This window comes from Rhinolophus hipposideros (assembly GCF_964194185.1).
Source record: "Rhinolophus hipposideros genome assembly, chromosome: 25".
Lineage (NCBI taxonomy): Eukaryota > Metazoa > Chordata > Mammalia > Chiroptera > Rhinolophidae > Rhinolophus > Rhinolophus hipposideros.
Window position 1 is genome coordinate 30,544,293 of NC_138071.1, and position 26,999 is coordinate 30,571,291.

General features: G+C 51.1%; 2 protein-coding genes across 4 annotated transcripts in view; one reads left to right on the forward strand and one right to left on the reverse strand.

The window, feature by feature from the left end:
- The window catches only part of DYNC2I1 (dynein 2 intermediate chain 1), a 37,290-nt gene extending 13,829 nt beyond the window's left edge, over positions 1-23,461 (reverse strand). For 2 of the 3 annotated variants that reach the window (XR_013992586.1, XM_081038369.1), the window contains exons 1-14: positions 23,289-23,461; positions 22,151-22,204; positions 21,061-21,469; positions 20,507-20,598; positions 18,226-18,534; positions 15,482-15,537; positions 15,235-15,289; positions 12,988-13,053; positions 10,681-10,746; positions 9,412-9,631; positions 6,753-6,855; positions 3,110-3,239; positions 1,709-1,820; positions 717-805 (exon numbers count right to left, since the gene is read on the reverse strand). Coding sequence is in view for 2 of the 3 variants with exons in the window: in XM_081038369.1 (XP_080894495.1) it covers positions 717-805; positions 1,709-1,820; positions 3,110-3,239; positions 6,753-6,855; positions 9,412-9,631; positions 10,681-10,746; positions 12,988-13,053; positions 15,235-15,289; positions 15,482-15,537; positions 18,226-18,534; positions 20,507-20,598; positions 21,061-21,469; positions 22,151-22,204; positions 23,289-23,303 (1,776 nt within the window). In the remaining variant the exon portion in view is untranslated. Of the gene's footprint in view, positions 1-716; positions 806-1,708; positions 1,821-3,109; positions 3,240-6,752; positions 6,856-9,411; positions 9,632-10,680; positions 10,747-12,987; positions 13,054-15,234; positions 15,290-15,481; positions 15,538-16,373; positions 16,651-18,225; positions 18,535-20,506; positions 20,599-21,060; positions 21,470-22,150; positions 22,205-23,288 lie in introns of those variants that run through there. The other variant, XM_081038370.1, reaches the window with a different exon arrangement.
- A 58-nt stretch (positions 23,462-23,519) lies between these two features.
- On the forward strand, positions 23,520-24,788 carry LOC308492894 (uncharacterized protein; the record flags this gene model as incomplete). The annotated part of the gene is made up of 2 exons (XM_081038376.1): positions 23,520-24,007; positions 24,650-24,788. 2 exons carry the CDS (start codon positions 23,520-23,522, stop codon positions 24,654-24,656), a joined length of 495 nt encoding a protein of 164 aa, XP_080894502.1. The 3' UTR covers positions 24,657-24,788.
- Between the last annotated feature and the right edge of the window lie 2,211 nt (positions 24,789-26,999).

Sequence of the window (26,999 nt, forward strand, 5' to 3'; positions counted from 1 at the left end):
GACGGCTGTGGAGGTTGGGGGAGGAAACGGGGACAGCTGGGAGGCCAGGGTCGCATGGTCCTCACTTCCCTCCTCCTGCAGCCACCTTCCCTGCTCGTCACCTGCATCCATCTGCCCCCTCCTCTGAGGTCCCCGGGAGCTCACACTGAAAGAGCAGCTCGTTAGAACACTGTGTGAGCATGAGTGTGACAGAGGTGTGGGCAGGAAGTGCCGCCCGCCCAGAGTCCACTGGCCACACGGCCGCTACGTCACACGCAGACTGCTTCTGTGCAAACCCGTGAGGCTGCCGTAGGACCGAGCGCCAGCTCTGGACTGGCTATCAGATAGGCCACTAATGTCCATCCTTCCCCTGGAGTCGATGGGAGCACCCAGGAGAGAACGGGAAGGTCACTGTCACTTGTGTCTCAAGAATCGAGGGGGCAGGTGGTGGGTGAGGGAGGCTCAGATGAGACGGCTTGACCTGCTGAAGTACCTGAGGTTCCCCACACTGCTCCCTTTATCTCTGCGTGTATTCTGAAAATTTCCACGAGCAGTTTAAAAACTCATGAGCTTATTAGTTTGAAATACCCTCGATGTATGCTTGCCTTGCCGTGCCGACTTAACATGTCAGTGTTTTAGTCTATGTGTACTTCAGAATGTAAGCAACTCATACAAATGCAGATCCTATGCACAGCAGTGGGGCTGGGGCCACGTAACAGGTCTCACCAAGCACGTACCTGGCAGGCTGCCTGGAGAAAGCTGCACAGTCTCAGCGTGTCGACCTTCGGTGGACCCTCAGCATCAGTCAGGTCTCTGCTCTCGCTCCCTAAAAAGACGACATCAGTGAAAACCAACCAAGGTGACGAACACAGTCACGCATCACACACCCTGGAGCTCAGAGGCCCTACCCACAATGAACACAAAGAACTCCAAAGGAGAATCAGAAATTCCATGTTTTAGTCTCTGGACCTCCTACTGACTTTTTTAGGAACTGCACCTGACAGAAGGTGCCTAGACGGGGCAGGGAGCAGATGTCATTACCACAGTGCTGGGCACTGGACTCACACAGCCTCACTGACCAATGACACCCCAACAAATTTATTTTAAAAAACAACTGCATCTTGTTTTGTATGAAGTCTGCAAACAGAGCCAGCCCTACTAAAAGGCATTAAGGAAAATGGTTAAAGGCATCGATTTAATTACCAAGTGTTATATTTCGGTATATGATTTCTTAGGGTGAGGCTTTCCCGAGCAGGGGTAACGCCTCAGAATGACAACAAGCGGGAATGTGGCAAATGGCATGCAGGACCTGCAGAGAACCCAGTGCGTGCAGGACACTACTCTGGAACCTTCCATCTGCATCGATGCCCCGTGTCTGCAGACTGCACTTAACGTACGGAAGCCTCTACTACTGAGAACAGACTCTGCCCCAGTTAAAAGCAGAGAGCGTTCCAGAAGCCCCTCTGGAAACTGCTTGTTTGGAATGCGGACTCCTTCGTTATGTTGAGAAACAAAAGTGTGATCCACCTGGCCCCCAGCTCACTGCTCACACCACTGGTTCGCAAAGCTAGCTTGTTCCCATAAAGAACACTGGGTATTTCCAGTCACATGCTCACAAGCTCCCTCAAGAGAAAGATGTAAGAAGAACAAGACATGTCATCATGAACACAACACCGAAAATAATGTAAACACATTGAATTTTCAAAGGTCGGGGCAAAAGGCTGTTTACCGCCAGACACAGCCGTGCCTTCTCCTGGGTGCTGGGTCCATGCTTCCCTGGTGTCAACAACCTCAGTCTGAACGTCTCGCTCAACATTATCTTCATTACACTGAACATACGCCTTGAAAACAGAGGAGCGCTGCAGTCAGCACTGGTCTCGGCCTCACAGCCATGTCTCAGTACTGACAAGACAGACAAGCAAAATGTTTGAAGTTATTAATGCGGTCTGTGTGCTTTTGTCAAAACACAGACCACGGCATAAATAACAATCATGCAAAGACTGAGTGTCTTAAACATTTGCTATACATAGGCCCACTTTTCAAAAGTGTCTTCCAAAAGTCACATCAAACAATTTAGCTTTGGTGTGAAAATACCACTGCCTCGCCCACCGATACCCTCTTTTTTTGGAACAGACCGGCTTTGCAAAATCAAAGGCACTTTTTTTATTTTAAAAAGGTACTTGCTTCAGTAAAGACACTTTTGGTACTGACAGCTTAGAGATGAGGAAAACAAGCAGAGAAGTTAGATTATCTGCTCGAGGTCAGGGTAAGTCAGCCCCAAAGACGGGATGAGCCGTCAGCTTCCTGAGCTCTGCCCTGTGACACTCTTCCTACTGAAAGAGCAATACTGACTGGAGGCCTCCACGGGCCTGTCGACTGGTGGCACTGACAGAGACAAAAGGAAAATGTGAGAGGTGATCTCTCACTTCAAACTTCGGGAAGTGAGACTACCACAAAATTAATGGCAAGAAACACTCCAGGGAAGTACAAAAATATGTGGGATAGGTGGTGGCAACTTAGGAAAAAGAGGGCATTCAGTGTCAGTTGTTATGGGAGGGTCCACCTTGAGAATAGCCCATACATACACAGCAGGTGACGGGAGGGCCCAGCGAGGGGACAGAGAATACACAGGCAGGTGACGGAAGGGCCTGGCGAGGGGACAGAGAATAGACAGCAGGTGACGGGAGGGCCTGGCGAGGGGCCACTGATTGGCTGGACACACTGAGAGTGGTGAGGCAGCAGTGGAACAATGGGACACAAACAATGGTTGCTGAGGCCAGACATGGGCAGCTGGGGAAGCGCTGTCTGCACAGGACTTGGGAGACCCTGCATTGTAGGATTTCACACAAGTAGGACAGCCACGTGCTCACCAGGAACCCCAGCAGGGGACCCAAAGGTGACATTCGGCTCCCCATGAAGCTGTGCTCGCAGCGTGGGGGCAGTCCCCGTGGATGTCTGCAAACCTCTCTAGGGTGATGAGCACCCCATGATGAAGGGGCCCCTCTTTCTCAAGTCCATGTTCTTCCCATGCCATTCCCAAGCCCCAAGATTCCAGAACAAGTACACACGGCACAGCGTTACCTGACCAGACTGTACCTGCATGCTGTCTGAGTTAACACCTCTTACCAACCTGCTTGGTATTTTTTTTCCCGAAGTTTCTGATATACATGTCATATTCATTCACTGGTGGCAGATCCAAGAGAGAGAACGTGAAGGAAAAATCCAAGTCAATAAGCCGAAGCAGTTTTGTGCTGCGTATCCTTTCAAATAAATGGGAAACAAGACAAAAATTAAATGGAATAATATATGAAGGGAAGTACAGGCGAGTGTAAGGAACCCTACGGTTCCTTCAAGTTAGTTAGACAGATCCCATCGACACGGAGAAACCCCAGGGTTTCCGAGGATTTCTCGTGCCTCCTCCTCCTCCTCTCCCGGCTGGGACTCGCTCACACACGTTCCATTACTTTCACTGTCTCATCTTCTCTGACAGTGTTTTCTGTATATTTCCATGCTTCTGTGTCTCTGTGCTTTGATCGCAACACTCCCCACTGTCCTCTCTTCTGGCTCACTAACCATGTCATCTCCAGGATTTGCTGCTAACCTCATTACCGAATTCTTCATTTTAGTTGTGTGTTTTTTAATTTTTTTATTTTGGTGTGTGTGTGTGGGGGGGGGGGGGGTCTGTCTAGAATTTCCTTGATCCTCTCCTCGATTTCCGTGTTCTGCTAAAATTAATCATTTTTCATCTGTTGTCTTCAATGTATTACTCACAGCAATTGTAGCACCTGTATCTGATAACTGCACTGCCAGGGTCCCACACGGGTCTATCACTACTCTTTTTCTCCTTAGTTTGTGATTATTTCATCCTAACTCCTGATATGCCTAGTAACTCACTGAAAGTCAGGCATTGTACAGGAAAACTATAGAAACTCTGGATATTGTCATTTTCCTCCCCAAATTACTGAATTTTCTTCTGGCCGTTGGAGTACTGGCAGGGCATGCTGATGTCAGCAGGGCTCGGTTCGTTTCCCAGAGCCCAGGCCCTCGGGGTCTCAGCTACAGCCTGGGCTCACAGAGAGGGAGCGCTCTCCTTCAGGGAGGCTCCCACACGTCCTGGCACCACCCTAACTCCTGCCCTGAGAGACAGCAGCAAGCCCCTGGGGGGAGAAGCAGCAGGAAAAGTGGGGCCACGAGACGTGTCCCATCTCTCCAGCACCTAGGCCTTAGGGTCCCGCCGTCTTGGTCATCCCCAGTGTATGCAATCATCTGTTTCTGTTTATTTTAATCCAGCTCACACAGCTGTTTTCAGCAGGAGTGTTTCTCTGATACAACCTACTCCTTCCCAAAAGGAAGCAGAAGTCCCTTTTGCATGACACGCTTTGTTCATCACTGGAACATTTTTCACATTATGTAATCCTTAGCAGTTACTACTGGTTAGTAGATATATTTGCTACATTATAGAAAACTGTCTTGGGAAAGGTTGAGCTAATTTATTGCAAACTTTTCTCTGCATCCCCACCAACACTTAAATATTACCATTTCTTAAAACCTCCCCTATTTGGACAGGAACACTCATCTTGTTATTGTTTGAACATCCATTTTTCTCACTACTCAAAAGATGGACCAATTTCCATTATTTACTGACAACCTAATGTTCTCTACTGGGTCTCTGTGTCCTCACCATCCTGGGTCCTCTGGTGGGAGGCTGGGAGAGGCAGGTAAGAGAAGATGAGCACACCGTTTTCCCCCCTCTCCCTCCAGCTTCAGTGGCTGCCAGAGGCCTGCTTTGCCCAACTCCCTGTCCCCTGCTCAGCTACTCAGCTACTCAGCTTCCCCTGTTTGGTCACCCGGCATCATACCCTTGTTTTAATGCTCAGAGGGTCTCAGGTTTCCTGTCTTGATCTTCAGGTTTACACGACCTCTGCCCACTTTTAAGTAGTGATATTTGTCTTTGCTTACTAAATTAGAAAAATAGTTTATATATGATAGTAATAAACCTCTATCATTTTGCAAATATATTTTCCCAACTGGTCAATTACCTTTACATTCTATCAAATCTATGGACTAATGCACCTTATAGAAATTTACTTATTTGTTTTATTCTCAGACAGTCCTTTCCTATCACTGAAATAACTACTTACGTTACCTATGCCCTATCATTCAGTTATGTTTTACTCTGTTTGGAATTTGTCTTGGAGACACTGTAAAGCAGGTATATATTTACCTCTGAGTTTCTAGTTAATTTATTAACTTTATAACTAGTAGTGTAAGTGCTCTACAGCGTCTATTTTTCTTCTCTGTATCTTTCTTTCCTTACAACAGTCAAAGACACAAATGCCAGAACCCGCCCACATACCCCTAAGTACTCCTACATTTTTCTCCAAAACTTTTATTTACCATCGATTCATTCCTGTTTCAGCCTTTGATTTCTTTAAATCTATTTTTAAAATCTTTCATTTTTGCTCCAAAAGAATTCATGTAACATGCTTACATGTTACATATGTAAAACAGTTACCACCCTAGGCTCTGAGGCCCAATCACAGAACCAGGAAACCAACAGCCTGAGCCCGCCTAGGGCCCGCCCTCAAACACCCACCACTCACAATAGCTGCTGCACAGACTTTGGTGGCTGGCTTCTTCTTGCTTTTTAAAATACATCATATTTATAATATATTAATATTATGTTTATCATATTTATAATGATATTAAAATATCTCATATTTATACATGCCGAAACAATACACTGTGTAGTTCTGATTGTTTCTGAGTTCATAAAAATTGTGTTAAATCATATTTCATGTCTAAGACTTGACTTAGGTAAAAACAAAACAAAACAAACAAAAAGAACCAAGCCATAATGGCAGAAACTGGTTCTATTACCTCAGCAGGAGGCCCAAAATACGAGGACAAGAATGCTGTAAAAACTGCTCATTGTTAGTGTTATTAGTTTATTAATGATTTATTTGTTCATTTAGCAAAACTTACTGAATATTTACTACAGCCACGTACTGGTCTAGATGAGATGGTGGCTTTTCACCCACTTTTTAAAAACCTACTGAATTTGACATTTACCCCTAAGTCACATAGGGGTTCAATGCAGTCGGTCCTGCATTAAAGTAGGACTTGCAAATACATCCTGTGACTTTTATCACTGTGTAAAATTTACAGACTTCTAGATGTAGTCACTGGAAGCATGGACTTTGGCGTCTGGCAGCCCTGGGCCGAAACGCAGCGTCACAGTCAGCAGCTGGGACCCGGAGGGAGCTCGTCCGTCAGATGGGGGTGTGCGCTGATTCCCAGGCGGAGCACAGCGCCTGCACACCTCGGGGACAAGCCCTCAGCGCCTCCTACAGTCAGTGCCAGCGCCTCAGCCTCCGGCGCTGAACACTCAGCGGCGTCCCAGCACTGGGTGGCCGTTGGCGCTGACAGCCCCTCGAGTGGGGCGACCCCAAGGGGCAGGCGGGCCAGGCTCGACGCAACTCACGTGGTTTTCTGGCCACGGGCGGGCCAGCGAGCGCGTGAGTGGGGCTGCGTCAGCCGAACTGGGTGACGCCCAGGGTAACTCGAGGACCCAACACTAGACGCTGAGTGTACACACCTGTTGTCAACGTCACAGCCGGGACACAGAGAAACACAGCACACTTTAAAGAAGGTATTGAACAGTCAGCAGTGAACCAAAGTGAAAAGTGAAAAGCTCCATGTGTTTAGAGTACTCAAGAGAAAAGTGTAGTGAAACTCCACTGTACGTTTCGCCAATTTCCTAGCACACCTACTTCTGCTTAAGGGCCTGAGTCCGATTCTTCTGACGGTGGGAGGCTGTAGCAAAATCCACATAAATTCCACAAACTGGGGCTCTGGCAGGGGAAATGCTTGCATCTATACCAAAAAAAAAACCACAGGTATGTTTGTGAAGCTGAAATATTTCTTTCAAGCCGAGAAAATTGAGTAAAAATTAGAATCAAGTGTAACAACTGTGCTCGATGGTTTTTACACACACGTAACACTGAGAACACTGGTGCACACCCACAAGCACCTAAGGGGCCTGCTTCTGCTCACCTTGTCTACAACTCCCACGCAGCAAGGCAAAATTTGCTGTGGATATGCCTATCACACGATTACGTATTTTAGAAATATTTAAGAATTTATATAAGACACAGTCCTATGCTCGCACCCCATGCTCTTCACCTCCCCGCTAAATTTTCTACTCCAGGAAGGGAATTGGGACATGAATATACAAAAAAGCAACAACAGATCTAGTTGCTACTGGATCATCTGTGTCAAAGACAGGAAGCAAAGGCGTGAAAGGCTGCCACGTGCACAGAGGTGGTCAGACTGACAACCAGTGAGGCGACGGCCGAAAAGGCTCCTGTGCGAAGGGCAGCCACCCGCCTGCCACCCCACCATGGGCAGGACAGTCCTGGTTCGCCTCTGCCCTCTCAGGACATCTGTGGCTTCCTGCACCAGTTCCCCACACACTGTTTCGTGTTTATTTCCCTGGTGTGCCATTCCTTCTGGGTGTGTGCTTGAACTCATCCGAGAGCAGGAACAGCACCCTCCTACACGTGGATCAAGGTCATGAGACCAGTGACACAGAGGGACGCGTGGAGCCCCGCTCTGCCCACCGCTCGCCCTGCGACTGTCTACTCCCTCATCTGTCATATGTACCACAGGACGGTCATGAGGACAACAGCAGGACGTGTCTGAGAAGACATCTGCCAGCTGTAATGCACCATAGAGACACCAAGAGATCACTACTAAATCCTGCTTCAGCTTTAAAAATGAGGAACGTGGGTGGTAGTTAAAGTCACAGGACAGAGCCTTGAATAAAGACGCCCATGCAGCCCGTCCACAAGTGCCCAGTGTCAACACCCCGGAAGTACTCGCTGCCGAGCAAACGGTACACCTTTCGCAGGTCCGTGAGCGCTTTCTAATACCATGGCGGAACCCAGTGCGCTGGGCAAGTGACTCACCCCAGGTTCCCAGCACCCTGAACTGGCAGGTGTGCAGCTCGTGAGCCAGCAGGTCCTCTGCACAAGTGGCAGCTGGGGCCTAGGAACAACACTGCATGGCGGGCCGGACACTCAGGACAGACGAGCCGTCCATCGGCCAGCGGATGGTGGCGGCTGCACAGGCCTCACACTCACTCACACTCCACTCTGAAGCAATTTACACATATCGGCCTGTTTAGTTCTCCTCACAACAACCCCAAAGAACGCCTTCCCTTATTTTACAGAAAGGAAACTGAGGCAGACAGGCTCCGTCACTGCCAAGGTCACATAGTCAGTAAGGGGGCAGGCACCACCGTGCCACCTCCTGCAGTAGAGACGGTCCCTCGGCTCAGCCAGGCTGGCTCAACATGAAGGGCAGTTCTAACTGGATGGCAATGTACAGCAGACTGAGTCATTCCTTCAAATAAAAATGTAACAAAAAATCATGCCTTAACGGGGCTGTAAATTCTAATCTTGTACATCAAGCTGTGAAAGGCTGAATGCTCATCACACTGTAGGACGTGAATAAGAAGACGGTCACTCACAGATCAGCAAAGGAAACCAGGAACTTAAGAACAGAACCCGCACACTTGGGGGCAACTCCACGAGGGCAGGAGGCTGTGGGTGCCGTCACAGATCCCCCGAGTGCTGCTGCACAGAGAGGTCAGGGGGACCCTTGCTGCCACCACGATAGCCATTCAGCTTCAAACACGGTGTTTAGCTGTAAATTTCGAGAGTACTCTGTACATCAGCACACACAGCTCACGTCTGCTACCTGTGCGACCCGCACAACGCTGGCAGTAACTGCTCTCCCTGTCATTCGGGTCATTGCATCGTTACTGGACATAATTAACCCTACTAATTACTAATGATTTTCCAGATAAAGTAGCATATTATCCAATAATAATTTTAATATTGTTGTATTTGGTGTATTGTGCTATTTTTATTGATTTTTTATCAGAATGTCCTATTTTTCCCTTAAAGGGATTTTAAAATATTTACTCCTCCACTTCTTACAAGTAACTTTATCATAACCAGATGCCAAGAATTTCTGACCAAAACACTTCAAATTTCATAAAGAAAATTGCTGGGAACTCAAGACTCACTTAGAAACACGCCTGGCGGGCCAAGCCCCTGACCCTGTGCCACCTCACAAAGGTGCTCACCTGCCCATGCTTCTGAGCCTCCCTTGAGGGACCTCCAGGACGGTGGCGGCCTCAGAAAGACAAGAGCACGTGCTGCAGACAGGCAGGCGGATGGCACAGGGAGGGACAGGACTGGGGGCGCCACTTGGCCGGTCCGCAGCTCCTCTGGGACCTGATCCTTAGCTCAGTTATCGCTGTCCCTCTAGTGCCTCGCACGCAGGAAGTGCTGTGTGACTGTCACCGGGTTAGATGGTGGCCCCACCAAGGCGAGCATGGACCTTGAGCGTTCACGCACGTACCTGGCCCCGAGTCCCGCTGACACCCCACGTGATCTTGCTTCTGAAGCAGCTTCGAAGACAGCTCGCCAATCCTTTCATTTTCTGCATTAATGGCTTTGTGAATTTCCTGTATCTCCCTTTTCCTGGCGAGAGGAAGTTCTTCGACTTTGTCTCCAGATTCTGGCTCTCTGGTGCTATCATCATCGTCTCCATCACAAATCTCAAAGTCGTCTTCATACTCCTACAAATAACAAGAATGCTTTTAGAAGCTTTAGGACAAATTGACTTTAAAGAACACTCACACGAAATCAGACAGACTTCAGCATCATCGTGGAGGGAGAAGGCCCCTTCTTCTCCTGACATTTACAAATTGCACATGTATAATCCAGAAAAGGTCCCTTTGCTCAACACACACGTGCACCAATCCATCGGAAGGTGGGAGCACTGGAGTGCATGGGGGGCTGCTGGGGAAGGACAGGGACGGTGTCCGCAATGCAACGGCCACCATGGCCCAAGCTGAGGGGGCAGCAGAGGAGGAGCCGGCCAGGGCAGAGCAGGGGAAGGGGCAGAAGCAGCGTTGCCGCCAAGAATCCAGCTCCCCACCCCCATTGTGGCAGAACCAGGGGGTGCTGCAGCGGGGACACATCTAAGGCCTCCTGGCTGCAGCACAGGGTGCCAGTGGCAAGAGACAGGCTCGTGACCCCCCGTCGCCCCCCACTGACCACATCCCACCACCACGATGGTGGTGGTACCCTGAGACTGAGGCAACCTGACACAGTGAGGGCACCCACCACGCTCGTCACCCAGGAGTCAATTTCCAGGACCACCGGGACGTCCCCCACTGACCCCAGAGGTGCAAGCAGAGCAGGTAAGAGAAAACCAAACCCTGCTCTCGAGCGCCATCTACTGAAAACAAAAACCTGCTGATGTCAAGATCAAACCGGTACCTAACCCAGAAAACAGCCCCACACCTCCAATTCCCCGGCACGGAACAATCCATCAAGTACGTGAACCAAGGCAGCAGGGTAGCACACACAGAGGACGGCACGTCTGCAGAAACCAAACTCAAAGCCGGAGGAGACTGTGACTTAAATGACACACAATTCAAGACTGCAGTCACAAAGAAGCTCAACGAGATACCAGAAAACTGAGACAGGCAGTTCAGTGAGCTCGGAAGTAACATCAATGAACAAACGGAGTAACTTAACCAAAGAGATTGAAACTATACGTAGGCTGGTTTTAAGAACACATTATTTTTAAGCCAAGAAAAATGTTAACCTTTATACATACTTCAAAATCAGCTGTATATTCATCAGCTCCAACTTCTTCTAAGTCAATGTCTTCCTTTTCAATTTCCTAGAAGTAAAAATCAAACACATAAAAACATTGAATCATAAATTTGAATCTTGCAAACAGATTGGGAAAATACATGTTTTCTAAGACTGATTTGAATTTGTTAATTTAAAAGAGTAAGTATTTATGAAACTAAGCTAACCTAAGTTCACATTCTTTAAGAATTTGCTAAGTTATACGTATGACCAAAAAGAGAAAACAGTTAATAACATATCCTTTTTGAGAAATTTCTGTAACTCGAATGGCCAAAGGGAAGAAAAAGTATTGTACAAATAAATCCCAAACTTGCGGCAATGCCGCTCCCTATTTCATTGGCTGCCCTTGAACATATCCCCACGTGTGCATGGTCAAGAACAGACACGCATGTCAGTCCACGTCCCGCCTAAATTGTCACATGCTCCAACAACTGAAATATCAACGACGGGGTTGCAGGGGTGGAGGCTTACTCAGCATGTCCCATCCTTGGCATGCAGGGGAATGCAGGCCGCTCAAACCCTGGCCTGCCCCTCAGAATCCGAGGGCCCTCGGCGTGTCACCTAACCCCTCCAAGCCTGAATTTCATCACTTGTTACCTGGGGATGAAGAGAGGGACCTGCCAAGTCCTTCAGTGGGAGGTGTGCTCAGTTGGAGATCTGGGCCACCCTAAGCCATCTGTCAGGACAAGTGAGAGCCCATTCCAGGTTTCAGGCTAAGAGGATGCCAGAAACGAAATCTGTGTCTAAAAAACTCATGTTTTCTCCCTGGAGCTGCTCCTCCTCTCCCCAAGCTCTCCCACACCCTCATCCCTGGCCATCCTGCACCTCCTGTCTCACACCCCACCTGGGAACGTCCTCCGCATCCCTCCAGGCTGCTCTCCTCTCCAGTCCAGCACCCGTCACCCCTGCTGGTCCCCTCATCCACAGACATCCTTCTAAGAAACCTGATCACACCACACACGCTTTCAAGCTCTCAGCAGCCTACGGCAGACAGCGCAACACACCACACATGGGCCGAGGGTCTTGTTCCCATCCCGGCGGAGGGAGAACAGCAGCCGTGAACAGGGCCTCTGGCGCCCATGGACTCCAGGGGCTGGTGAGCGGTTGCGAGAATCCAGGTGAACAGAGGGGACCTGAGCTTGGGTCAAGGAGGAAAAGCTCCAGGCTTTCGGGGTAAGATCTGGGGAGATGTCAGAGCCATCGAGCAACACGGGGGCAGAGGGAGTGAGGATCAGGGGAGGGCAGGAAGCTGAACGTCAGCATGGCTTGGCCGCAGCTCAGGGGAGAGGCTGGGGGCCTCAGCCACATCTGCCCCGCTGAGTGAGCGCTGAGCCTGGACACTGTCGGGGGACCAGGGCCAGGCAAGCGACCAGCTGCTCCTCACAGGTGCACACTCAGTGCCACACACGAGACGCTGTGTGCCACACCGAGGACCAGGGCGGGGCTGGCTGGGGGGCATTACTTTGAGCAAATACTTTATAGGAAAAGCTGCCCCATGCAAAGGTCCTGTTAGCACACGGTCGTGTCAAGTCACAGGGAAGCACAGACGCATCTGTCGCACAAACAGGATGCCTGCTGGTCTGTAAGAGAACAAACATTGTGCAGGCACTGTGGACAGTCACAGCCTCCCCTGCTCACCTGTGTCCCAGGTCCCTGCAACCCCATGACTGCACGTGCAGTCACTTCTCACCCTCTCAGCAAGCACGTCAGCGCCCAGGGCACACGCTGACAAGACGGTGTCGACCCAAGAGCTCAGCTCTCTTCCTCACGGCACCACGCGCAGCCCCGCTGGCCTCCCCATAAGTCCTGCACAGACTCGGCAGTCACCGGGGCCTCTCCTCCACGACCACCGTGCCAGTGCCCTGCTCTCTGGTATGGCACACGTTTCTAAAAAGTTCTGTCACCTGGAATGTTTCTCACTGACAGTGGCCCGGTCATGTGTTTCATGATGTCTCTGTTCAGGAACTTCTCAAACTCCGACGCAGAGGTGAGCAGGTCGCCTGCTTACTCAGCCCTCCCACACCCTGAAGCTCTGCCATGAGGAGGGGAGGGGGGCCTCACGCCCGGCAAGCCAGTCACCTCCTTCCTGCCCTGTGACCCAGACTGCCTCCCACATGACGACCGACCAAGTGTGAGCACGTGTCACCTAACACCGCTTCCCACCCTTCATTCCAACGTACTGTTGTCCAAAAGGAGACAGTCACCCTGGTGCGATGAGTGCAGGGAAACACGAGAGAACGTGAGTGTGGCCAGCACACACTCCCCTCACCTCAGTTTCTTCACATCCCTGCCTCTGAGTCTCTGGCCACGCTGAGGAGACCTCGTCACGGCTGTGCTGTGGGACAGAGCACAGCAGCGTCAGCCAGCAGGGGGGTCTAAGAGCACCCACACAGCCCACCCGCTCCTCCCAGGGAGGTGCTGCCCTCAGCAGTTAGGGCTCTGAGGTGTACAAACAAGGTGGCCTAGGCAAGTAACCCCCTCTGTGCCTCGGTTTTCCCACCTTAGCAATGGGCACATCACAATACCTACTTCCTAGAGCCAGTGAGAGGAGCAGATAAAATGGCACTGCACCAGCACGGGAGGCTGATGATGGTCCCTGCTGTGGACACTAGGGGAGGAAGGCACAGCTCTTAGACGTCACTGCCCCAAACTAGTCAGTGCATAAAACTGGGGGCAGCACAGGGGATTCCCATGAAGAAAATGAAGAGTTTTCCTTGTGCCCAGAAAATTATCCTGGTGTGCTGGAGGCTCTCCAGGCATCTACAAGGGAAGAGCTAAGCCAGACAGCCCCACGATGGTGCTACACAGCATAAGCCCCAGGGACAGTCACAGCCAGCTGTCCAGTGTCTTCACTGTCACTCTGCACTCCTTAGGGGCAAAAGGGCCACACAGTTGCTCCTTTGGTGAAAAAAAGAATGTAAAATGTCTCATTGGGAGTTTCTTTTATCGATTCCATCTTCAAAGAACAATGTTTAAGAGATACTGGATTATATAATATTACTAAATTGATTTTGTTTTTTTAGTTTTCTAACGTGACTGCTAGAAAATCTAAAATTACAAACGTGGCTCACGTTATAATTCTAGTGAACAATGCTGAGAGCTTATAAAAATCTTGGATAACATAAGGAAAATGTTTTTAAAAATTATGTATTTTTGTCCAATAACTCCAATTCAACAAATTTATCTATAGAAAGTATGAGAGATGTGTCATTAGAAATGAAGGGATTTCCACGAGTTGGGAAACACGTTATATGTGTATAACAGAAAAAAGGCATTGAAAAACTAAACATACTTCAATGACGTGAGAAAGAAAGATTATATGGGAAGAAATGTGTATCAGGCTAACTTTTGTCCTTAGGTGTGGCTGTAGTCAGGTAGTAAGTAAATGAATAAAACATGCCCACATCAAAACAATGCATGCTGTGCAACCTAATTTCATGTAAAACTCTGTGTTTGTGGGCATGGGTGTGAAATAAAGAGACATAAAAATATGGCACAAAATGTCAAAGGGACATGGGTTTCAGGTAACTATCAAAGAAAGAAAAAAATGATTCTTTAGAAATAACAGAAGCCAAAATCTGCTGGCCACCTCATGTATAATAACAAAAGAAGAAAGCAGGAGAACGCTTTGATGATAACCAGCACACCATTTGAGAGCTATTCAACGATCATTATGGAGACTGTTCAGAGGGCAATTACGAAGACGGCACAAAGCTAAAAGGATGGAAATGTTGATCCACTCGCTGAAAAGAGCAGCAGGCGTGAGTCTCAGTGCACATGTGCACACAGCCCAGAATGAGAACACAACACAAATCCCTGAGGGGGCACTATGAGTGTCAGTGAGCACGAACAACTCTTTGTGAGTACGGCTCAGGGAGGACACACGGCCTGGGCCTCTTGGTGGGAAGGTTCTTAATACTAACGCAGATGTCCTTACTTAACAGAGGTCTGCTCAAACGTTGCATTTCTTCTTGAGGCAGTTTCAACAATTCACAACTTCCAGGAACTTGTCCCTTCATCTGAGCTGTCTACTTTGTTAGCATGAAGTGCCATTGTTGTGCCATTAGTGACAGGGGGTGCTAATGTCTCCTTCACTACGGAACTTTCTACTGCTCCCTTTTATTCTGTCGGGTTCTGCTTCTTGTATTTTGGGGCGCTTTTGTTAGGGACGTATTCATTTCTCGGTGTTGCCTCTTCCTGCCAACCTCATTACTTTATCACTGTAACACGTCCCTTTACCTCTTGCTACACTTTCTGTGTCAGTCAATTTTTGTCCGACTAGGACATCCAGTCAGGCTGTTACAGTTGTGGTTTGATGATTTAACAGGTCCATTTATTCACTTTGAAGCTATCTGAGTCTTTTAATCTAAAGTGTGTCTCTTATGTGCCTCCAGGAATCACCACTCAAATAGACCATCTGCAAACAAGGTCTGGCTCAGGCTCTCCTTTCCGAGGAAACGACACCGAGGTGACGGGTCACCATATTGCACAGGAAAGTCAATGTCAAGTATCTTACCTTCCTTCTTGAGTCTTCATCTTTTCCATTATTCCTTACTAAACTCTCCGCATACCTACAAAGCAAATACAATCAAAAGCACAGTTAGTTTTAAATGAACACTGACAAAATAAAACATTAGAGTAAATGACACATAATTCATTTTCATTTACTGGCTATAATTAGGCCCAACAAGAAAAATTCCCTTTAAAGCATTCCATAAGAACTGTTATACGTAACAGCCAACCGAAGGACGCATATTCCTTACTGGCTGCCAGTCCCGTCTCTCTTTGAACTTCCACCTCGGTTCCTGTGCTCAGCATTCTGTCAAACAAAAACATTTCCATAACCATTCATCAGCATACCATAATGAATCAACCGGTATTAGTAAACTCTGCACAACACGCATGGACTCAAAACTTAGCAGCAGCAGTGACCCTACAGGCATCTATTAAAATGACTGTTTTTACGGGTATTTATGTTAATTAGGTAATTCATGTAAGGGAGATGAATAAAGGTATACTCAGGGGTGATTACATTTTACCTCAATAACAAAAGAAATTTATAGTCATCAATTTCAGATTGTTTTCAGATAAATCTGACTAGTTTTTTTCAGTCTTAAAATTATAAACTTTCAAACATATGGAATATGGCTATTTCACAGATCTGTGTACCTATGTAAAGAAATTAAACAATCTGCTCTTAAATTAAGTGGGTTTTTAGTAATAAAAACTCTTAGGTTGTGTAAACAGACACGGGCTGAGTGAGCGCTGGCAGGAAGTGGACGCTGGCAGGAAGTGGACGTGGGGGTGTGCGGCCAGGCCGGTCCCCCCTCCCCCCCCCACCAAGGACCCCGGCAGCAGGGGCGGTGCCTGCCCAGCACACCCAGGCTGTAAATCCCAGGCTGCAGACCTGGGATTTACCCCAAAGCCCAGGGCGGAGGAATGCAGCTTCAGTCACCACCAGGAAAGGTCAGTCTGGAGGGCGACACACATGGACCAAAAGCCCAAAAAAGAGCCAAAAATACTTTCTTTCACCTATAAATCTTACTCCTAGGAAATGATTCCTAGAGAATGATCAAAGACATGTATTAAGATTTTCACTCCATTCCTCAGAATAATTTATGGTACCAAAAACATACCAGTGACCTGAGTACTCACTATTAGGCTACTTATGAAGTAAATGAGGTTATGAACACAGGGCAGGGCAGGACACCAGACGGCCATGAAAACGCATTTCCCAGAATAAAAAGAAAAAAACAACTTGTTTTCAATTTTGCACTTTAAAAAGTTCATTTACAGACAGAAAAAAGACTGCAAGCATGTACACACATGATATAAATGCATTACCTGAGTCTGGGATTGTGAGTAATTGTTTTTATTCTTCCTGTATTTAAAAATCATTTAAAGTTAATTAGAAAAAAGTATAATTACACATTTAACAGGAAGAACGGTCTGGCATCAGTCTATAAAACCGATTGGAATGGAAAAAGAACGAAATCTGGAGTGCTGGGTAGGAAACGATTACGATTTAGTGGCTATCTGGACATAAAGAAGGAGAAAAGGTAACCAAGTTCATTAGAAGACTCAATCCTAAGAGGAAAAGCAGACCGTGCCCTGGAGGGACTTGCCCTCGGATGTGATGGCTGCTCAGGCTGCAGGCGGCCAGGTGACTCGCCCAGTGGTTACACCCTCTGAGCAACACTGGGGAGGCAGTCACCCAGGGGCCTCAGTTCAGCGCCTTGTTTCCCAGCCTCGTGGGCAGGTTTGGAGGGGCCTGGGCTGGAAACGGCGTCAGGGAGATGTGATATGTCACTTCCCCAGGAGCAGGACCCACACTCAGCAGACATAGGGTCACCACTGGGTCTTTCTGACCAAGACCTTTGGTCAGTGCCTTCAGGAGACACTGCTGCATGTGCCATGCTGAGTCACCTCTCTATCTGACCGAAAGCTGGAGGGGCACACAATCATACACACAAAATCAAAATGACAGGGCAGGGAGCGGTAACTGAGGAGGCCAGCAGACCTGGGTGCTGTCCCAGCCTGAAGCTAACAGCACCCCGCTGACAGCAGCCACCACAGCACCTGAGCAGCTCACACAGCATTAAGCTGGAAAGTAGACTTTGAGGACCTGGACGTCAGTGCGGAGGGCGTGAATTCCATAAGGCTCCCTACCCACTCCTGACGTGGCACTATGTACTCATTCGTTTATTTCCTTACCGCACAGCTTCCCCAGCAAAGTATACGCACCACGAAAACAAAGCCTGTTCCTCACCACTGTGTCCTTATCACCTACAGTGGTGGCTCACACAATGGCACTCCGTAAATATGAAACAATTATCTGAAAAAGGCAGTTTGTCAGTCGACAGAAGACCTTTCCTGCGGCAGAAGTGTGCCCGAGTTTACTGAGGAGCGTTTGTGTTAAGGACGTCCCCACACGGTGGTGGGCAGGCACCAGCCACAGCCCTGCCCCTCAGGAGGGAGCGCCACCAAGAGGCAGGAGTCAGAGTGGAAAACCAGTGCAGCAAAAAGCTCCACAGGAAAACAGGAGGCACTAAAACGAGGACAGGGGACACTAAACAGGCACAGCAATTCCGTCATGTATGTGGGAGGAAAGCAGATCCTTTGCAATCAGCAGTCTTTTTGTGGGTGTTCTGTTTTGCTTTGTTTTGCAAACGTATACTACCAATTCTGGTTGAAACCTTTTACTAAGAAATTCACTTAACTTCCACTTTTAAAAGTGTCAGCTTCCTCTTTAACGTTCAATTGGAAAGTTTTATGGCAGATTTCTCAGTCTGTAATAAAAGCAATCGCCCTATAATCAGATTCAGCTCACACTTCCCAGAAGGGTGGCGTTCTCTGTGCACTGATCACACAACCCAGATCCGAATCACGTTACCAAGGTGCTGACTTCAGGCACCAAGGGTTACCATCTGGCTACATTTAGACAGACCCCCTCCAGGAGTGTGGCCCTTGGGACGGCTATACAGGCAACAAGCGTCAGAAACGGTACCTTGGGCTCCTTTTTCTTATGCTCTTCCTTCGACGACCTCTCTTTTTTATCCAGGCCCCCTCGGTGCCTCTCGTCATCAAAATGAAAAGCCTCTTTATGTTGTTTTTCTTTGCGTTTTTCTTCCCCTGCCTTGTCAGAGAATGAATTACTTTTTCCTTTTGAATACTTCTCTCTTTTTCCCCTTGCGCTGCTTTCTTCTCGATGTTTCTTTTCTCGGTTTGCTTCCTTCTGCTTCCTGTGCCTCCTTTCACCTTCTTCTTTATAAAGCCAATACTTAAGAGGATTGTCTTGGCTGTCACCATACTGCAACTGTGAAGCGACATTGAAAAAAAGTGAGCATGTGACACACAGAAAGCAGCTTTTACACCTGTTATGACAACGGGGAGGAGAGCTGCAGACCTGCCCCTGCCACTCAGTCCTCTATCCTGCTGGGGTGCTGTCCTAAAAACGTACTCTGATCACGTGCTTCTGGACAGGGACCCCCACTGCTCCACTGGGAGACGCTGCAGGCCACCCACTCAGCCCTAACGACCACGGGACAGTACAGCTACTGCCCTCACCTGCTGAGGACAACACCCCCACTCCTCAGCGGGGCAAACAGGGCCCCACCCAGCCCGGCCCCTCCTCTCCGCTCCAGCCTCATCTTTGTCATTGTCGCCCTCTCCCCAATTCCTATGCATCCTGAGCCCCACCACCAGACAAGCCGCTGCTGTGACACCTGTGTGACGTCCGTGGTAGGGCACTGTGCACCTCCTAACATGTCCCAGCGGGCTCCTGCCCCTTGGCGTTTCACACGCCTCACCCACCCACAGGGAGAATCTTAAATCCAGCACCATCATTTTGTGACGTCTGTACCGCAAGTCGCTGTGCTCAGTAATAACAGGTGACACCGTCACATAGTGGCGTGCTGCTGACCTGCACGGCAGGTGGTCAGTGGCGCCCACTCTCCGTTCCTGAGGGCCATCAGCAGCCTCATAGAACCCATAACCGCACAGTCCTCTGCCTTCGTTAAGGTCCCCTCAGTTCACGCTCTGTCGGTGACGCCTAGACACCTCTCTACCATGCAAGGTTCGCATGTCATGGACCCTCCCCATCTCGGTACCCTGTGCTTCACCCTCCACGCCTCCTGTGCATGGCCCGACCCTCCCTCTGCTCATCTCCCCAGGAAAAGAACACTGAGAAACCCCTGACATCCGTCAACAAACTCCACAGGATTAAAGATTTCAGTGTTAAGAAATTCTGAGGCCCCAGAACAAAATACAGAACATTGGCGTGGAAAAGGGGCTTCTGAGCATGACATCAATGGAAAGATGAAGGACAAACGAGACTGCTTCATAATTTCAACCTCACTTAGAACATTGAGATTCCACAAGTAAAACTCAAACCAAACAAGCAGCAGCAACCTCAGTGACTAGCAGAGCCAACCTTCCAAGTCCTCTGAAGTAACTAGGAGTCTGAGAAAAAGAATGCAAACACACACAGCCGTGACCCACAGCAGCACAGCCAACGCCCACAAAATGCTCCCAGCACCCCTCCTTCGGAATCACATCAGTGAAGAGCAGTAGCTGTGACGATGGTAAGGACACTGCCGGAGGACAGGGGAGCACCCCCAACGACAGGCGACGACAGCTCTGCGCACAGTGGCTCTGACCAAGCCAGGCCAGTCACGAGGAAATACGCAGGTGTAAACACGGCACATTCACTTCCCCGGGGGTTTTATAATCAAAGACTTTAGAAGCAACCAAAGTGTCCAAAAAACCATGGCACCATGGCACTGAACGTACTGACATAACATAATGAAGAAAGTAACTTAGAAAAACACTCAAAATGTAAACAGTTTACAGAACAGGCATACCTAACTTCAGAAAAAAAGCTTACTGTACATACACATGCACACACATGCATAACTACAGTCATCCCTCAGTTTGTGGGGAGGTGCCAGGGCCTGTGGATGCGCGAGTCCCCACGCAGTGCCTCTTGGGGACAGGTACCCACGCGATAAAAGAGCTGGGTCAACAGCTGATGCTCTGTCCTGAGTACGGTTTCTACCTGAACATTACCCTGGGTGGGGACTTGTTTTTGTTTCCTTCTTCTTATTTGTTTGTATTTTTGAAATTTTCCAAAATAATCGACTATTACTGTTGGAATGAGACACACTTGCCAGTGAGAGGAAGCAAACCTGACTACACAGAGGCTTGAGAACTTTCTCAGGCCCTGAACTGTTACAAAACTTTCCAGCAATGCCCCTGCTTTCAGGATTTGGGGCTGTGTTTCTGCATACCTTTCTTTCTCGGTATCTTCTTTCTCTCTCTTCATCTCCTCTTTCAGAGTCTTCATCTCGCCTTTGCTTGTCTCCAGTTCTTACTTTACTCACTATAAAAATAAAACATAATTGTAACATTCCCAAACTTGAGTACATTAAAAGGTCTTCTACCACCTTGCTGTAGTCTTTATTGTACAGAGTTATGAATTATATATTAACACATATGAACACAAACTCTCCAACTAGAACATGTTCTACAATCCTAAGGTTGGAACGTTCTAAAATCTAAACTAAACTAAAAAGGACATCACAATGGCACAATGAGAAATATGTTTCAGCAGTAAAGCTCTCCCTAGAAAGTTGCTACTCCTTCCATTCACTGAAAAGTTTTTAAAATGTCAAAAGGAGACAACGGTGAAAAGCACACACATGGACAACGGTGTGTAACCACATGCAGAGCTAAACCCGGCATGAAAAGCAGGAGAGAAAACAAAGTGGGGCGCGGGCCCCGCAGACGCGCCTGCACGTGGAGTCCCCGGAGATGGCGGCACAGACCCCACAGGGACACGCACCTGCGCGCCTGCTGCGCTCCCGCTCCGGCCCCCCTGCGCCCAGCAGGTCGCGGTGTGCGCCCGCTGGCCGGGGCTGCTCCTTGCGGGCCTGGCAGTCTCGGTCCTTCTCCCGGTCTTTGCCTCGATTCTGAGGCTTGTCTGCAACCTGTTCTCGGGCCTTGTCGCGAAGCCTCTCTCTGTCCCAGTCCCTGGCGTCCCGCCTCCTTTCCCGTGGCTTCTCTCGGTCTCTCTCCCCACGAGCGGCCTCCTTGCAGGTGTTGCCGTCCCTCTCAGCCACTCTCTCTGTGTACTTGGGGTCGGGGTCCCTGTGCTTCTGCTCTGGGGGTTCAGGGAGGCCCATTTCCGGCTCCTTATGCAGCTTCTTTCCTCTGTGCTTCTTTTCTTCCTTGGGACTTCCTGACTGTGCAGCCTGCCAGACAAAGAAACGGGTTTCCAGACGTGAGAGTCGCCCTCACAGGGACCTTAAAACACTGACTTCCTCCCCAGAAAGAAGGGCCTGGACCAAGTCTCCAAACCGACGGCAGGCGGAGCCACACTTAGCATTTTTAGGACTCGAGACGGGCATCCGCTTACAAGACATTCACGTTCATTGTCTGATCAAATCTAGCACACCACATGGATTAGAAAGGGGGTCTGAAGCTGTGTCATCAAGTCCCAGAGACACTGACCACCGGGTCCCCTCAAAGAACAAGGACCCTCGTTAGAAAACTCTCAGGAACTCTCCATCTCAACCCCTAAACTTCCCTCTACACCCGCATACAGACCACACACATGCACATACGCATACACAGAGATGCACGTACAAACACCAAAGACCACACACATACAAACACACATGCGCGAGCGTGCACGAGCGGGTACTAGGCCAAGCCCTGAACCGCAGAAGAAACCCAACTGAGCTGGTGACATACTGGCTGGGCTAGGAAACCCTATCTCAGGACGGCCCCAGAGGTGGCTTTACCTCTGAGTCAAAAATGAAACAAGCCACATGGAAGCAAAGTTGGACAATGCTGAGAACCAGGTAAAACTGTCCAAAAAAACCCACCCAGGGTCCAACTGGAACCCAGCTCACACCTTTAAGATACATTACCCGAAGGTGTCTTCTGAGGTCATCTGCTTTCCAAGTGTCATCTTTGGTTCTTCTCTGAAAAGTATAAAGTTGGAATTGTCAAAGTTTAAAATAACCAACTTTGTAAGCTCTAATAGGCTGCTTTTTTCATTAGGCCATTTTAGCCACTGGCAACTGGTCGTGATATGCAAGAAATTACTGTCTATCTATCAGAATAAAAAGTAATAGAAAGACAGATTTTAAAAACGTATTCACTATTCTGAAGTTCCCTACAAATGATTCCAGAATGGGTTCCTTTGGCGACTTCATAAATATGAAACGTCAATCAGGCATTTGAGAGAAACCAGCACAAGAAAGAAAAGAATCAAGATGAACAAATAGTGAAAATAACCCTAAAAGAAAACGACCCAAGAAAATAAAGAGAAGCAGTTATTTTATTTTAAAAAGGCACATGTCATGTCCTCAAAAAGATTTTTTAAACAGTGTGAGCACAAGTTAAAACGTGCTACAAAAGGAGCAATGAGAACAAGAATTCTTCCAGTTAAGTCAGCCAAGTACAACATTTAAGCAGACGACGCGAGCCGTACAGTCGGAGACGTTTGTACCTATGGGTACGGAGAGGAAAAGACAGGCGGCAAAGGCGTCCCACGCGCTCCACGCGCCCCAGGAGACGGGGTGGGGAGGAGGAGGGGGCGCAGGCGACGCGGAACACGCCCCGGCAGCGAGGGGCCTCGGGCCCCGCGGGAGGAGCCGAGCAGCGCCCGAGGCGGAGGCCGAGAAGAGGCGGCGCCGGACGCCGCGCGCCACCCGCTGCCAGCTCCGCGGGGCTCCTGCCCGCGCGCCCCCACCCGACTGTGCCGGCCGTCCCCTCTCCGAGCCAGCCTGGCGACAAGCCACAGGGTCGTCGGCGGCCCGGCAGCGTAGGGACGGGAGGCCGCGGGAAGGGGGCCTAAGGCACGGGGGGTGGGCGGAGGCGGCCGGGGCCGGGCCCCCAGCCTCAGGTCCCGCAGCAGCGGGACGCCTCGACGTCCGCCCTCGGACCGGCCCGGGCCCACCCGCCACGACACCCCGGTGGGACAGCACCAGCTAACCAAGTTCCCAGAACCTCCCGCAGAGTCCGCCCCGCACCCGGAACGACGCGAAGCCCCTGCGCACCCACCTTTCCGGGCTCCATCGCCGCTCGGAGGCCCGGGAGGCCAGCGGCGCTCCGCGCACCAAGCGCGACACGGGGGAGACACTCGGCGACAACGCAGCCTCAGCCGAGCTGGCGTCGCCGACTCCTAGCAACCGGCAGGCGAGAGCAGCGGAGGACCGAAAGACGCAGTCCCGGCATGCCCCGCGGCAGACGCCAGCGCGCCTGCGCGTTCCCGACTTCTAGCAAGCCGCAGGAATGCGCAGCCGAGGGCCGAGCGATCGCTGGACCGGCATGCCCCGCGGCGGGCCCACCGTGTCTGCGCGACCTCGACTCCTAGCAACCGGCAGGCGCGCGCAGCGGAGGGCCGAGCGATCGCTGCCCAGCACGTGCCCCGGCCGCCCCCAGAAAGCTCGCGCGGTCCGACTCCTAGCGGCAGCGGAGGGCCGAGCGACCCACGCTGAGCCCAACGGGAGGCGGCGCGTCCCGGCCTGGAAAGGCGGCCGGCTGGGACGCGTGACGTCAGAGACGAAAGGCGCGTTTCCCGCGTCGGGCTTTGCGCCTCGCGGGCCGCCCACCCGTCGGTCGTCGCGTGACCCCTGTGCCCCGGGAGAAGGACGGGCGGCACCGTGGTGGAAAAGCAGTGGTGGCGGGAGGACCGTGTGTGACAACACCGAGGCCAGAGCCGAATCGTGGAGACGCGGTGCCGGGCGCCGCGCGGGCTCCGGGCCGGGCTGCTCTCGCACGTGCGGGGCCGGGAGCGGGGACCCGGGCGGGGCGGAGCGGGACCCGGGCGGGGCGGAGCGGGACCCGGGCGGAGCGGAGCGGGACCCGGGCGGAGCGGAGCGGGACCCGGGCGGAGCGGAGCGGGACCCGGGCGGGGCGGAGCGGGACCCGGGCGGGGCGGAGCGGGGACCCGGGCGGGGCGGAGCGGGGACCCGGGCGGGGCGGAGCGGGGACCCGGGCGGGGCGGAGCGGGGACCCGGGCGGGGCGGAGCGGGACCCGGGCGGGGCGGAGCGGGACCCGGGCGGGGCGGAGCGGGACCCGGGCGGGGCGGAGCGGGGACCCGGGCGGGGCGGAGCGGGACCCGGGCGGGGCGGAGCGGGACCCGGGCGGGGCGGAGCGGGACCCGGGCGGGGCGGAGCGGGGACCCGGGCGGGGCGGAGCGGGACCCGGGCGGGGCGGAGCGGGACCCGGGCGGAGCGGAGCGGGACCCGGGCGGGGCGGAGCGGAGCGGGCCGCTGCCGCGCTCTGTGCCCGAGCGCCGGCCCGGCTCGGGAGCGCTCGCGGCTGAGAAAGCCGCCCCCGCCACGGCGCCCCGGGGGGAGGAGGAAACGCCGGGGAGCGCGTCGTCTGCGCTCTGGGACCCGCCGCGGTTTCCCCGCAGGAGCTGAATCCTTTGCGGACGCTGTGCGGGCGTCACGTGCCGGGATCCGTGCGCGTGGCCGCAGTGACAAGGCCGCTCCCTCCGCTCCTTGCCTTAGAGGACCGATCAGAGCCAGTCGGCCGTGTGCGTTTAATTACCCCCCGGCTCTGAGCACATGACCCCCGCCTTCGCGTCCCCACTCGGCAGCTCTTAGGACGACCCCGAGGAACGGGAAGGTGGGAGGGGGTGTCAGTGACGGCGAGCACCGGTTGGGGGCTGCACCAGACCCGCAGGGGACGCTCCGTGTGCTAGCTCGCCGGAGTCTCGTGGCACCCCACGCGAGAGCCGCGTGATGGCGCTTCCCAGGCCAGGCGACGGAGGTGGACGCGGCCGCCTCGGGTCACGCAGCCCGGGGACCCGCCAGGTCCAGTCTCTTCACCGCCGTCATTCTGTCAGCTGAGACGACAGCTGATTGCAGAGGAACTTGGACTCATTGAATGGAAGGGTAAAGCCACCGATGCTATGTTAGACAAACTTGCCTCACCGCCCAAGTGCCATCACAAACTCCGGTCATTGTGTCTTGACTGTCCTTTTTCCCCTCCAGCCCCTACCAGTCCAGCCTCCATTGCAGCCACTCAGCCATCTAACACGTGACTCGTGCCTCTCCCTGCATCTGTGACGACTAAAATACTAGCAAAAGCCTAGAAATGGAGCTGGGCCGTTAGACTTGGTGCACGAGGCGTGTTCTGCCTCGGCCGGTCAAGCGAAGGAGGCGGCTGGAGAACCGGTGGGCTCTCAGAGGCAGCCGAGGCGGGCGGAGTGGCTGCCTGCGGGCACCCAAGTATAGTCCACGTCCCTCGGCCGGTCAAGTACTTTATCGCAGACATGCAGTTTCTTATGGGGCTTGCGTTCCCAAAAGTCTTTATAGCATGTGATTCTACAACTCTAGAGGAAAGCCTGCAAGACAGAAAGGCTCATGCTCATTCACGTGTTCACAGGCAATTATTTATGAGGTGAGTGAAGCACGGTATTGGAGCATTAAGCAGTCGCATAGAAAGAGGGTTGCGACTCACCATTTTACATATTTACAACTTTTCAAAATGTAATTTGGTGAAGAGCAAGAAAGGGAAAACCACTTCCTTTGTTTGAGGTTTAGTGCCTGTCACGCAGGGTGTCAGGCGGGGTCTCCGGTCCCGCTCCCCACATAAGAACGCAGGACATGGTGAGGCCAAAAAGGAACACCCTCGGCGCCATAGGTAGGGGAGTCACACCACTGTAGTCTCCCTGGCAGCTGGGCTGGGGACACAGGAAGCAGGAGCCACAGGATCCACAATCCATACTCCGCCCCTTGCCAACTTAGCCACGGCAGTTGTATCAGTGGCCAGTGGCTAACCGGTAACAGCTGATGGCCATCTGCTACCCGAGCCCGCACCTCTCTATGTGAGGCCGAGAGCCTGGAAACTGCTCTCTGGGGCTCTGGCCCCACCGTGCCCATGAGCAGATTTGAGTGTTCTAGACCCTAGAGCAAGGTTTTTATGAGCTAGGTGTTTATATTAGTGTAACTCCATAGCAACACACCCACGTCTGCATACACAGCTATAACAGACTCACGGGAGAGAGGTTTGTGTGTTCCTTTGGTGTGTGCTGTGCCAGACACTGTGCCAGCCCGAGGGTGTGCTGAGAAACGTGAATAAACAGGGTTCTTGCCCTCACAGAACGTACAGCTTCGTGGAATTACTAATGCGACTTTGGCAGCGTTCCCGGCGCAGGCAAATGTTTCCTCCTGCCCCAAAGTTCCCGTCAGCAGGTCCTTCCTAGCCTCTCAGGGCCGACTGCAGTTTAGCCTTTAGTTGGTGGTCGTCTTCCCCTTACAGGCTTTTACTCTCCTACCTGCTAGCAAAGGGGTCTGTGGGATATCCCTATCTTGTCATGAAGACTCGGGGGTTTGTCAGCTACGGCATAGTTACCCAGTCATTCCAGAATTCCTATGACACGGCAGGGAAGAACCCGTGTGACCTGAAGAACACACGTCAATCAAAAATTTAAAAACGTTTCAGCACGCTTCATTTCTCTCCTAAAGGTGATACAGGTTTTGCACTCCAAATTCACCCTTTTGCACTCCTACAGATTGTCATAATTGTTTTATGACTATGTATGTGAAATTACCATGAGCAGTGGCAGAACCATTATAAATGAAGCTATAGTAAGTAAATAAGTATTTCTGATGTTAAATAAGTATTTTATGTTTTTAAGTACATGCAATAAAATGTTTAATTTTAGCATTAGATTTATTTTATTACAAAGATTAAGAAAACATTTTTGTGGAAAAATTTGATTTGCAAAAAGGTGAATAAAACTGCAAAAGATCTGC